Source organism: Thalia democratica, chromosome 4 (genome assembly GCF_965202585.1).
Source record: "Thalia democratica chromosome 4, ktThaDemo2.hap1.1, whole genome shotgun sequence".
Lineage (NCBI taxonomy): Eukaryota > Metazoa > Chordata > Thaliacea > Salpida > Salpidae > Thalia > Thalia democratica.
In genome coordinates this window covers 40,515,484-40,528,895 of record NC_139168.1, presented here as the reverse complement: position 1 = coordinate 40,528,895, position 13,412 = coordinate 40,515,484, and the positions used below count along the sequence as shown (strand labels likewise).

The 13,412-nt window shown below is 25.2% G+C and overlaps 1 protein-coding gene across 1 annotated transcript; it reads right to left on the bottom strand.

Annotated features, from left to right (window-relative positions):
* Positions 1-521: 521 nt before the first annotated feature.
* LOC145834162 (tryptophan--tRNA ligase, mitochondrial-like) lies at positions 522-2,029 on the bottom strand. Its single transcript, XM_082941526.1, has one exon. It carries the CDS (start codon positions 2,020-2,022, stop codon positions 967-969), a length of 1,056 nt encoding a protein of 351 aa, XP_082797652.1. The 5' UTR covers positions 2,023-2,029; the 3' UTR covers positions 522-966.
* Positions 2,030-13,412: the final 11,383 nt, after the last annotated feature.

The window sequence follows — 13,412 nt, the reverse complement described above, 5'->3', positions numbered from 1 at the left end:
AAATTAAAAACATTTATGATTAAGTTGTTTTAGAGGGTAAATTTTCTTAATTACAAGTTATGTAAATTAATTGTCTTTTTTATTTATAAGTTAGTATTTGACCATAATTTTTTTAGTTAATAAACTCTGTAATTTTTTATAACTAATGAGCTTAAGATTTACTAAAGCTAGTTTTTTTTTTCTCAAAACTTTTTCTTATGTTAATTGGGTAATTTGGAAACGGAAAAATGGTTAAGAATTGATGTTTTAGATCAAAACAACTAGATTATTTTATATTATTATGCCTTAAAGAATTATTTTAGAATGAAATTACCTAGTATATAAATTTTAGCAAGTGATTTACATAACTTTTCTATATTATTGATAAAATTCACTAGTAAAAATTATTTATTAAACTTGTTAAGAAAGTGATGGTGTAAAACAAATAATGAAAATATTGTAGGAAATTGAACTACAATATTTTTATTAATGAACAAAACCTTAAATTACATAACCATTATTAAGAAGTGTAATAGCTCAATTTTTTATCATTATTAGATAGAAAAATAAATATATTCTTTATTTATGTAAAAGTGATAAATTCACAAACAAATATTACACGTTAGAAATTTAATAAGTTAAATTAAAAATTTTGCTCACTGATTCTTGCCTATTTTTTTACTAATAGTTTATGTAGATAAAAAAATATATACACATTACTGTAAGAATTAAAATGTTAGATAGAATTAATATTTATTTATGCAAATTTTTAAACAAATGCATGTTCTGTTTATTTTTCAACTAATAACCACTCTAAAGTTAAATCATGCTAACATGCTAATACTTCACATACAAAATTTATGTTAAGGCTACATTTTATTTAAATATGAATCAGAAATTTTATAGTTTTCACACTTAATTTGGAGCTCTTAATTTCATCTATATAAAGACACATATTGTCTAACTTTTTTTTAAATGTAATAACTGCTATAGTTTTAAGCCTACTTTTGAACATACTTGCTGCCATGTCTTATCAGCAATAACTTGTGCTTTTTCAGCACCTAGTTTAAGTATTTCATTTAAATAGTTTTGGTCATTTATTAAATAGTTGTATTCATCTTTAATTGGTCTAATATGTTCAACCACACAACTAGCTACTACTTCTTTATATTGTCCTGTGTCTTGCTTAGAAACATTTTTAACAATTTCTTCAAACGAAAGTCCAGAAAAACCACTATGAATTCTAATCAAATTTGAAACACCTGGTCTTTCTTTTGGGTTATAAGTAACTTCTGAGACACAGTCAGTAACACTTTTTTTTATTTTTTTCCTTATTACATCATCAGAATCTGTAATGTTAATACGATGCATATCACTAAATGAAGATTTGCTCATTTTTGATTTAGCATCTTTCAAGTTAAAAACTCTTGTGCAATCAGAATCAGCAGAGATAATTTTGACCTTTTTAAACAAATCACCATGAAAGCTGTTAAATTTGTCTACAATTTCATTTGTCAAATGAATGTGTACAGCTTGATCATCTCCTACTGGTACATGAGTAGTACCATATAATAAAATATCAGCAGACTGTAGTACAGGATATGAAAACAATGATAAACTATCACTAAACTGCTTTGATTTTTCTTTCCACTGTGGAAATCTTTTAAGTCTAGAAATGGGGACAAAACTACTCAAAACCCATGATAGCAAAGTATGCTCTGGTACATCTGACTGTCTGTACAAAATAGCTTTTTTTGGATCAATACCACAAGCTAGAAGACATGCTATCATTTCACACGTGTGCTTTTGAAGTAAATCTTTTTGTTTAGGAATTGTAATTGAATGCAGATCTACTACACTGTAAATATTTGTAGTTTCTGGTTCTTTTTGCAAATTAACCCATTTTTTAATTGCTCCAAGATAATTGCCAATGTGAGGAATTCCAGTTGGTTGAATTCCTGAATAGACTACTTTGTTAGAGCAAGATCTACACAAAACTTTTTGAAAATTTAAAATCACTTTTGGTTTTTTAAGAAATATCATAACTTAATGTCTGTAAAAAAACTTAACTAAATTTCAAAATAATTTTATTTCCCATTTATTTAAAAAACAATGATTAAACAATATTATAACTTTTGAAAGACTGTTTTGTTTCTAACTGTTTATATATTTTTTTAAATTAAGTTCATGAAGTTTTTTTTTTTAATGGTAAAAAAACATAAGACTTAAGTAAATAAAAAATTGACTGTAAGTATTGGGTTTTTTCATTTATAAAAAATGACTGAATATTTCTACTTTTTCTAAAATTTATTTTTATCATAGATGACTGAGACATCAATTTTAAGGTTATTTAATGAATTAAGAATACTTCATTATTTCTTCTGATACTTTATTATTTTGATTGCTTTAAGATTTTAGAAATTGGGACTATACAATTAATTTTTTTAGGACTAAATTTTTTAATAACAATTTGGAAAACAAACTATAAACATACTTATCATAAAAATCTGTAAAGTTGGGAAATACAGTTAAGGCCACCTATAGAACTTTTTTTTTGTAATTTAAGATTAACCTTTATGAAACTGCTTAAACTATTTACTATTAAATGTTTTTTTTAGCAAAATTAAATTTTAAAATGTACACTTCATACTCTGGGAATTAAAATAGAGTGCAAGAAAATAAAAAAGTATATCTATTAGAAATTTGATATTTATACTGAATATTTTGGGTCTGTTAAGAAAAATAATAACTATAGCTACCACTGAGGTTTGCAAGTATTTTCATCTTAAAAATCTTGCCTAAGACCACTTAATTCCTGCTGACCCCTGTTCTTAAAAGTAAGTTAGTTTCATAGCTAAACATTTCAGTTAAAAATAAAAACAATAATTTATAATAGACTACCAGCCAGACTTTTGAAAAATCAAATTTTATTTTCATGGGGTGCAAATAGTGAGCAAGAAAGTACTGTACTCCATTTGCATATTTGCTAAGTCAGTATTTTTTTCATATTATTTTTAATAATAAAACTTTATTTTTTGATCTATTTTTTTTATGTTTAGGTAAGGTGGGTTAGAGATAAGGGTATAAATATTTAAAATATTAGCATAGGTTTTAAAATATTAGAATAGGTTTGAAAATATTTTGCTGACTCAGAAAATATGATTTTCAAGCAATTCAAAAAAGTAGTTGAAATCTGAAGCCACCCAATTAAAAGCATACTTTTATAAATTGTATTATAAGTGAATGAAACTAAATATTCATAATTTGTTTAAAAAATATTGGTAATTACCTAGGATGATGTTACACCAATATCAAACTGAAAAAATATTATATTCAATGTCGTTTTTAACCATAATTATATGCTAAAAATCAATGTTTTAAGCCTAATATGTTTAATCTAAAATAGGGGTGGGCATCGCAAATAATTGACGGGCCGGATCCAAAAAAATTAGTCCACAGCGGGCCGGAGCATTTTGTGTAAGTGATCTACCGGATTCAGTTGGATCCTTTTTTAGATCTGGATCTTTATTCAAAAATGTTACCCGGATCCAGCTAAATTTTAGACAAGGTTTTGTATCCAAATAGAACTAATTTCAAAAGACTTGGACCCGGCTGGATGCTAATTGATCTGGTGTTTTAAAATTTTGAATCAATTTATTAATTATCAAGGTTCTCAAGTATAAAAGTTTAAGTTAATTTTTATTAAGTACTCATAATTCTATATTTATTACAACTCTGGACCGAATTATTACTATTTAGTTTTATAAAAACAATAATTTACTTACTAAAAGTTACTCGAGCCTAAGATTTCAAACTAAAACATTAAAATTTTAAGCTATTCAAAATTATCTAATTTTGGTAATCCTTGGCTCAAGGCTACATTAATAATATTATTCAGAAGTTAACTAACATTGCAATATTAAATTACTATCTTTTGATTTAAAAAAAACCTATAAAGATTCATTCAAAATTTTGTTAGATTGTAAACTGTTATTACAAACATACACCAGGGTTCGTGCGCGAAATTTTTTCATTTAGCCTGACTGAAACCAATTTAGCCTGACATTTTTTCAAAGTAAGGAAAATCCCCTTAAGAAGTCATTTTAAGTATTGGGGTTTTGATTAGTACTACTTAGTCTCCGACTTCAACCAGCTTTAACTCAAAAATATTTTGAGCTTTAAAAATCTGCAAAAAGCAACTCATAGTTTAGTTACAACTCAATAAAATAAGACTAAACTGTGAAAAAGGTATTTACCCACCTATGCCTTAACATAACAAATTCAGTGACAAGTTTTAAATTAATATAATAACCAGAAGATTTATATTAAAACAACGTGCATTGTCGTGTTTTATTAAAATTTAAAATGAATTGCTTACATGAGTATTAAAATTGAAAGAAACAGCTAAGTTGTTGAACTAAACTGTAATGTTTAAACTGTATTGTTTTTTATGAATTTTCATAATTTTGACGTATATAACCTACTCAAAACAAAATAATGAAGATTCTTAAAAAATTTTAGAGATTCAACAAAATTTTACAAATACTCACTGATTTTGTCTTTAATAACTAAACCTTTATTTAGAAATAAATTCACATCTCAATTTTATCTTAAAAAGATTTCTCAATTTATTTTTATTAAACATTTTCAAGCATTTGAACTGAGAAAAACTGAGATTCTTAAATTTTAAACAAAAAAACTGATTCAAACTGACGTTTTTCAACATTTTTCAAAAAAACTGATTTAGCCTGATGCGCACGAACCCTGATACACAAATAAATTTCCTAAACAAATCATACTTAAAGTTAATGAGATATTGTTTTGAAATATTGTCATCAGTTGGTCATCATTAAACTTAACTATTTAATTAATCGAAAATTCCTTAATTAAAATATCAATAGCAGAAAAGAGTGCAAACTGTAGTCTCAATTTGGAATATTTTTCTAAAATGTAAAGTTGAGCAGTTTTACTTTTACTTAAAGTAGGTGTCAATGTTATTAAAAACTACTTTTCTTAACATTAATAGGAACAACTCACTACACATCTGGGAAAGACATCAATTTTTTACATGTCATTTTTTATGAAAATCATTATGATAGGTAAGATCATCAAAGTTAGTTCAGCAAACAATTTTTTTGGATAATTTGAGAAAGAAATTAATTCAACTGACTTGAAACAGAACAAGGTGCTATAACAAAAGAGTATTTTTATTACTACAAAAATAAAAAGCCATTTTTAAAAACGCTTTCAGGTTAAATTCTTACAGTTTATTTTGTGAAAATAATTTAAAATAGGTTTTGTACAAATTTTGTAATATTTACATTGGCTTGTAGGATTTCATATAAATTTTGAAAATTCCTAGCAGGCCGGATCATCCACTTGCGGGCAGGATAAATTTTGTCCGTGGGCCGGACTCCATTTCAATTTAAAAAAGGTTTAGGGCCGGTAATTTTGACTCCGGGGGCCGGATCCGGCCTGCAGGCCGTATGCTGCCCACCCCTAATCTAAAAAGACAATCTTAAACAAGCTATATAAATACATAGCAAGATTTAAATTTATCTATGATAAACTAAAATATTTAATCAACTTTATTTTACAATATTGTAATCAATATAAGTTATTGTATTGTTATAATCCCTTTATAATGTTAAATAAAAGCAATTAAATACTTAAGTTTTATTAGTTTATTTAATAAGTTTAATTTTATTTATGTATTTATAAAATAAAATTTTTAGCCAAAAACATGGTTAAAAATAACATCAAATATAATATACTTTCATTTTGATATTGGTGCAACATCATTCTAGGTAATTACCAAAAAAAAATATAACTATTTAATAAAACAAGCTCAAAACATAACATTACCAGGGTTGCCACTCTTTGAGTCAAAAAATCTTCCCTGAGTGACCAGAAACTTCCCTGGAAAACCTTAAACTTCCCTGAGTTTTTTTCAAATAATAAAATTTTATCATTTATAAAAAAATTACAATGTTAATTCTAAAAATATTGAAGAACTAGCTGCAAGGCTAAAAAATTTCTAAATAAAATAATTTTTTTTAATAAAATATTGAAACTGGATTAACTAAATCTTGTTCTAGGTCTAGAAAAAATGTTCCCTTAAATTTTTATATATAATCAAAACTGCCCTGAGTTTCTCTGAGTAAAAAAAATACAAATCTCCCAAAATACAGATTTTCTATAATTTGAAAATTACCTGAGTTTCCCTGAATGTGTGGCAACCCTTTAAAACAAATAAACGTTTTATTTTACTTTTATAACTTGTTGGATGCTAGTTTTGATCTAAGAATTTACAACTTTACAGTTTATTATGTCATTTGGATAGATGTACAACATTAGGTAACAAATCAATTTTAAGGGTTTAAAATTTTAATAATATTTTTATTTTGTGTGATATGGTTTTTTGATAATCTTAAATTTGAATTGTGTGTAACTTATTAAGACCTCTACACCTTCACACCACAAACATTTTGTTGATTGTGCGGTGAAGTTCATTGTTTATATTTATAAATGAAATGTAAAATGATCAACAAAATGAGTCTTTAGCCTTACATGCTGGTTGGTGTTTATTAAATATTTAATGAATAAACTAAATTGCATTCCTAAACATATAAAGTTAGATATGGAGTGGTGTTTAAGAACATATTGGACCTAGGCTTTATTGGTAACAAAAAATCATAAACATTTTATTATAAAAATAGAGTTATCTCTATAAAAAATAAATAAACAGATATCCTCTTAACTCACATAGTTAGTTTTCAGAGTTTTAAGAGTTATAGTATTTTTAGTTTTAATAATAATAATTTATTAAAGTATTGAAATTTGATGAACCACATCATTCCATATACATTTTGGGTTTTACAATTCAAGTTTTAAATTGAAAACAATAAACTTTAAAATAAAACTGAAATTAACTAGATAAACTTTCTAATGGTTATTTTCTAAAGTAGTTCAGCTTAAAAACTAACGTATATAACTTTCATATAAACTTCCAAAAAAAATTTGAACAAAAATTACTATTTTAATCTTTTTATTATACTTAATTACATGATTATACAACCGTATATTAAAGCAAAGCTTATATATAGGTAGTTTTATTTTTCGATTTGTTAAATTTGACAGTTTAAAATTTCCAGTAATATCTTTTTATGTTTTTTTCTAAGTATTGAAACAGCATTTAGTTACAGTAGAGACATCGATAATAATAATTTTTTAACGACAAAAAAAAAACGCTCAAAGAATTTTTGGTCCAGGACCTAGCGTACAAAAAGACCTTTTGGTCATTTTTTAAGATACGCAACGCATCATGAACCTAGGAAAAAGTGTGAACCTTACATTAAAATGTGTAATTGTGTACCTTACAGTTTTGCGACAAATTTAACCCTTTTCATGTAAAATAATGTCTTTTTTTTGATAAAAACATGATTTAAATAGATTGAGAAACCATTTTTTTTACTAGTTATAATTCCACAAACTTGATAAGGACTATTTTTTGTTTGTTTAATTTCAATTAGCTCAACTTAATACTTTTTTTTATAGTTTTGAGTTCAAGTACACTCATTTTCTAGGCTTAGTTTGTACCTTATGTGGGTGCATACTGCGTACCCCTTAAAGTGCGTACGTTATCTTTTTACTTACAGTACCTAATAAAAACACATTAAAAAAATAAGTAAAAGAAGCTGGTCTAAAACCAGGTTTTCCTAACTCATTTTTGTATTTGCCCTTTTGAAAGAAACTTTAACAATAATCGCTCCTCTCCTATATTATATATAGCCCTTTTATTAACTATTACCTATTTAATTTTCAACCAGCTTACTATTTATTGCCAATTGTAGCAGAAATTACCCCAACAGGTAAAATCTTTCACGTTGTGGAAGTCAAGTTTTTGCTGTTAAGCATTACGTGAGCTTTACAGACCTCAAACTTATTGAGTTGTAATTTTTGTATACACAAACTTTTTTAATGATCATGTAAATCGCTAAGTTTTCTGTAATTGGTCTATTGCTAGTTAGAGTAATCATTTAACTTTATGAAAACACAATAAAGCTTATAGTTTTTTAAAAACAATTAAATTGCAATCGTTATTAACCTTCAAAAACTTTAAAAACGTTTTGTTATTTTGCTTTAGCAAAGTTAACAAAAAAAAAAAAACTACTGTAAAACTTTGTATTTTATAAAAAAAAGATCTTTCTTTAAAAAATTATAAAAAATAACACACTTAATTTTTAGTTATACTACTTTCAAGTTTAAATTTAAGCAGACCTTTAAAATAAAAAGTAAATTTTATTATTCTTATAATGACATTTCGGTCAAAACAGTTTTTTTGAATTTAATCTTTTTTCTGACAGCCTCAAAATATTTTTTAAACTTAATTTTTTTTCACATTTGTAAAACCTTCGTAAATAGCTAGCGTTTCTCTGTTATTATATAAATAAATATTTCCACACTTTACAATCATTTTACTGTTTTGTTACTGTGTAGTTTTTTCTTTTTTATACTTTTGATTGTACGTAATGTTTAAACGAGAAAAGTTTGTATACTTTATAATCTTTATCTTGACTTAGAAAAAAAAATCTAAATAACTATACTCTTTATTTTAATTGTGTTTGTGTTTAGTTTATTAATAATTTATAATTAAAAAAAAAGAAGAGCAATTATAATTTTAGTGTTTAATAAATAGTAGTATTAAAGTTTCAATTCTTTTATAAGCTTAAAAAACAATTAACTTTTTGCAAAATAAAGTTTATGAATTATAAATTAATACAATTAAAATTGAATTAAAGACAGTTTAGCTTACTTAAACAACAAAGAAAGGTTGCAAAGAGTTCGAAATTACAAATACTCAAAAAAAAAGAGCCTTTTTGTTTTAGTAACACTTTGTAACAAGTAAATGCACTGATATAGCATGATCTGTGAAAATAAGCAACAAATTTCAAAAAATTAAATAGTCAGTAACAAAAATTAAAAAGAAATTAAAAGAATATCAGTAAATAAAATAACAATAATTTTAGCACTGTACCCTGTTAGAATTAGCTCAAGTTGATCTGTTATCATAAATTGGCATAAAACGGTGCAACTTTTAAGTATCAGTTTCAAGTGTCACAAAGTTTAAGAGGTAAAAATTTGTATAAAAATTAAAAAAATATCGAAAGTTTGTGATAACAACTTAATTTAATTTTCATTAATAACTGAAAGACTGTGATTATTTTAAACTAAAAAAAAGTAGCTTTTTTTAAAAACAAGTAGAACTTATTTTGGTTTGAATCGAAGGTGTTTTATGTTAGACAAGATTTAAAAGCATAGAGACAAAAACAGAACACTTGTTGGTGAAATTATTAGTCTTACGCGTTTAGACATTGTGACAAAGATGAAAAAAAGTTAAATAAAGGAATTTAACAATCGAGTATAACAAAAAAAAAGAGCAGCAATTGCATTCAAAAATAGGAGTTGCTTTTGAAAAATCTATTAATTTACTTTTTTTTTGTTTTAAGAATCTTACTAAGTTTCAATTTGTGTTTTTTTTACTTTCAATTAATTTTCATAAACAGAGGTAAAAAATAAGTTCATGTTAAATAAAATTCTTTTTTTACAATTTTTCATTATTATGTCCTTTTTAAACCCGATTAACCATGATCTTTAACCTAATTAGCATGAAAAAATACGTTGCAATTTAATAATACTTTTGATAAGAAGTTGTTATTTTGTCGAATTTAATTTATGGTGCTTTACAAACCGAAAATATTAAAAACGTAATGGCATTATAAAACAATACTATAAATCAGGGACCGGCAGTTTTATATAGTTGTATTAATAATTATAAATTTTATTATAAATTACTAATTAAAAAACAAATTTTTAAACAAAAAATGTGAAAAAATAAACAAAATATTAGCACTGGTAACTATAAATTATTGAATTTAGAGCGTAATTGTATGTTTGTACCACAAAAAACTTTTTTTTTTAAACGGCCTAAGAAAGACTTTTTTTAAACCGAAAATACCTAGTGGGCCGCAGTTTGCCGACCCCTGCTTTACATCAACAAACAAAAGTGTTGAGGAATATTATGTTAAATTTGTTTATAGTTTTATAGAAGAAATAACTTAACAAAGCGTTGAATTATAGAGTCTAGAGATCCAAACGAACGGAGCTCATTCAAAAATAAAAAATAATTCTTTTGTACGCAATACTTTATTGACTTAAGGTACTTCAATTCCGATGCTCATATGATATAAAAAGCTTTATGGAGTATGTAAGACATTAGCATATAATTAAGAAAATGCAAAATTATGAATGTATTTTTTAGATATTTTTACGATAAAAATACATTTTAAATTAAAAAAAAAGTAAAAAAATCGTTGAAAATAATTAAATTTAATGTGTTATCAAGAACAAAAGTACAAACTTAAAATAAATACTTACTTTATGCATTAGGTGTTAAAAAATAAATTTAAAAATTACAAAACATTGTGAAATATAGTCAACAAAAAATCTCCAAATAAATATAGACCAGGTATGGCAGGCATTTGGTGGTCGGGAGCCAAACTTCGAAAATAAAAATATTCGCGGGCCGCACTTCGAGATTTAGTTTGTAATTTTTATGTGAGACTCGAAATACCAAGTGTAGGTTTCGAATTTCAAACGAACAGAATCATAAACTTTTTATTTAATTTTATCACTTTAAACATAAGAAAATCTAGTTAAAGTTTGAAAATTTTCTTTTGCTGGTTAAGTTTTCGTATTCAAAGCCTGCAGTTTTACCTTTCATGAGCCAAGTTCTATAAAAAAACATGCTCGCGGACCGCAGTTTGTCGACCATAAAATACTTAATATCCAGAAGTTTGCAACTGTGTAATAAAATTTTTAGTTAGATAAAAGTTAGGTACACGACTATTCAAATTCTGACAATTCAAACTATATAAAGTCTAATTATTTTAACTATCTCTTCTAGTAAATATTAAAAAAATATTAATATTATGAATTAGATATACATGAAAAACTGATATAATTTTCAAACTTTAAATATTTTTTAAGATATGGCTAAAATAAGTGTTAAATATAGAAAATTTTTAATAATTTAATAAATATTGTTATTTTTTTCATTATCATAATCTTATTAACTAGACCTACATGAGTGTTTTTGTTATTTTTTGAAATATGAATTACTTTTTAAAAGGTGGCCTTTTAAAAGATTTAAAAATAATTAATATTTTAGAATTTTAATTATCGTAATTTAAATAGTCTCATGTAACCATAAAAATTACAGTAAAAGTTTTGTCAAACTACACTAAACATCTTTTTTAAAAACTTAAAACTTTTTGTGTTAGCATGTTTATAAATGACCGGAATTACTTTATAGAAATTAAAAAAAAGAATCAAGTCATAGCTATAAAACAAATTAAAAAATAAAAGTAATAAATAGACCAAAATTTTTGAGTGCTTTTATATCGTTCAATAAACAATGAAGTAAATGAAACGACATAAATTGTTATAAACTTGGTGGGAACGGGTCAAATATGCACGAAGACACTTTTGCACAAACGGTAAAATATTCACGAAGGGTCACTTTTGCACGAAGAAACTTTTACACAAAGAGTCAATTTTGCACGAGTGATAATTTTGCACAAGAGTACAAATAAATTTTGTTTAAAAAAATTACCGATCAAAGGTAAGGGCTAGGTATTACAGTTATACCAAAAAAATAAGAAAAAAGATACCTACCAATGGTAAGGGTTACGGGTAAAAGTGATAGTAAAAAAATAATTACTAATAAAAAAAAGTTTCAACCCGTGCAAAAGTGTCTTCGAGAACAATTATCTTCGTGCAAAAGTGTCTTCTTGCAAAAGTCTCCCTTAGTGAATTTATGACTTTATCCAAATTTGGTATCATTACTTTAACCTGATTTGAATCACGGTTCGTTTTTTAAAATACAAGTTTTCAAGGAGGTTTAAAAGATGATACCACGATGGGATAATTAAAATATAAAATACGTAATATATATATGTAATAATGCATATTGTTTGTTAAACTGTATAACAAAAGCAAATAAGTAGGTGGGTTGTTATTTGAAGATGAATCGGATGTTGTGTGAGAGATGTTCAGAAAATAATGTCTATTATTCATAATTAGTTATCTATCTTCTAGTGCGATTGAATCTCTTTCTAAATTGCATTTCTAGCAGATTATGCTTACACCATTTGGAGTATGAATGATTTTATGAACTATGCTCCAATTAAATTTTGTCTTGTTCCCTTACCTGTGAAAACAAACTTACCACACCTGACAAATGAAGATTATGCTTTCTACTAATTTTCTTAAACGTTCGTTTATGACCAGCGAACCAATCTTCCTATTCTTAGGTTTTTAATTTGAAATCACATTTTAATGGTACAATAATCTTTTTCGGATTCCGTAGTTATGTTCTAGTTTAATGAGCAGCGACTCAATAAAGTATTGCATACAACAAAATGTTTTTGTATTAGTTTAATACAAGAGTTTTTTTTTGTTTTTTTAGCAACCTAATATAAATTGTTAAGTATATAGTTTTAAAACAGCTTTATTTTTTTTGTTTTTACTTTGTCAAGTAGCTAACTGCAAAAAATCTCAAACATAAATACTCATAAATATCTCTGTATGTATTAATTTGATATAAACTTGTTGTGTAGTATTTACATTTTAGTGATGATTCTCAAAAAACAATGTAGGTCAAACTTCGACGCATGTAAAAACGAGATTTAGAGAACATGTTTTAAAATTTGTTTGAAACTTTTTCATAATTAGTCAAGTTCTGTAAGCATTGTCAACGGATCGAGGATTCGGTAGATAACTAGTGATAATGCTGACAAAACTACAAAGTAAACTTTGAATTCCTATAGTTTTTAAAAGTATCATACTTGCCAGTACTATGTTTTTATGTATTTACTGATTTTATGCAACCTAAACAGTGTTTAAGATCCGAAAAAAAAGCATAAAAGAATATCATAATACTATCAATCGATATTTTTAACAATATTTGTCGTAGTTTTAAATATTATTTCTAAAAAGTACTAAAACAGATAATAATAAAATGCTAACGTTCTAGAGAGGAAAAAACGCTTAAAAGTAAATTACAGTGATTTGCAATTTTTAAATTTTTTCATTTAACAGATATATATGTATATACATGTATATTTGAATCAAGAAATATGCTAAAATGTAATTTATAAATAATTAAGTTAATTTAAATAATTTCACAGCTTTGAAAAAGTAGTTTTTTTTTGTGTAAGAATAGTTTTAAACTTTTGATCATTCAGACTGTTTAGAGTTGTACAATTCAAATTTTTTATTTATTTATACACTTATATTTAAAGTGCACACTTATTAAAAAAAGTTATTTATGGATTAATATAAAACGTTATAAAAGGTATGAAAAAATTTAA

Bases quoted from the DNA above. Each gene is read 5' to 3' on its own strand.
- LOC145834162 (XM_082941526.1), bottom strand. From the start codon at position 2,022: ATGATATTTCTTAAAAAACCAAAAGTGATTTTAAATTTTCAAAAAGTT.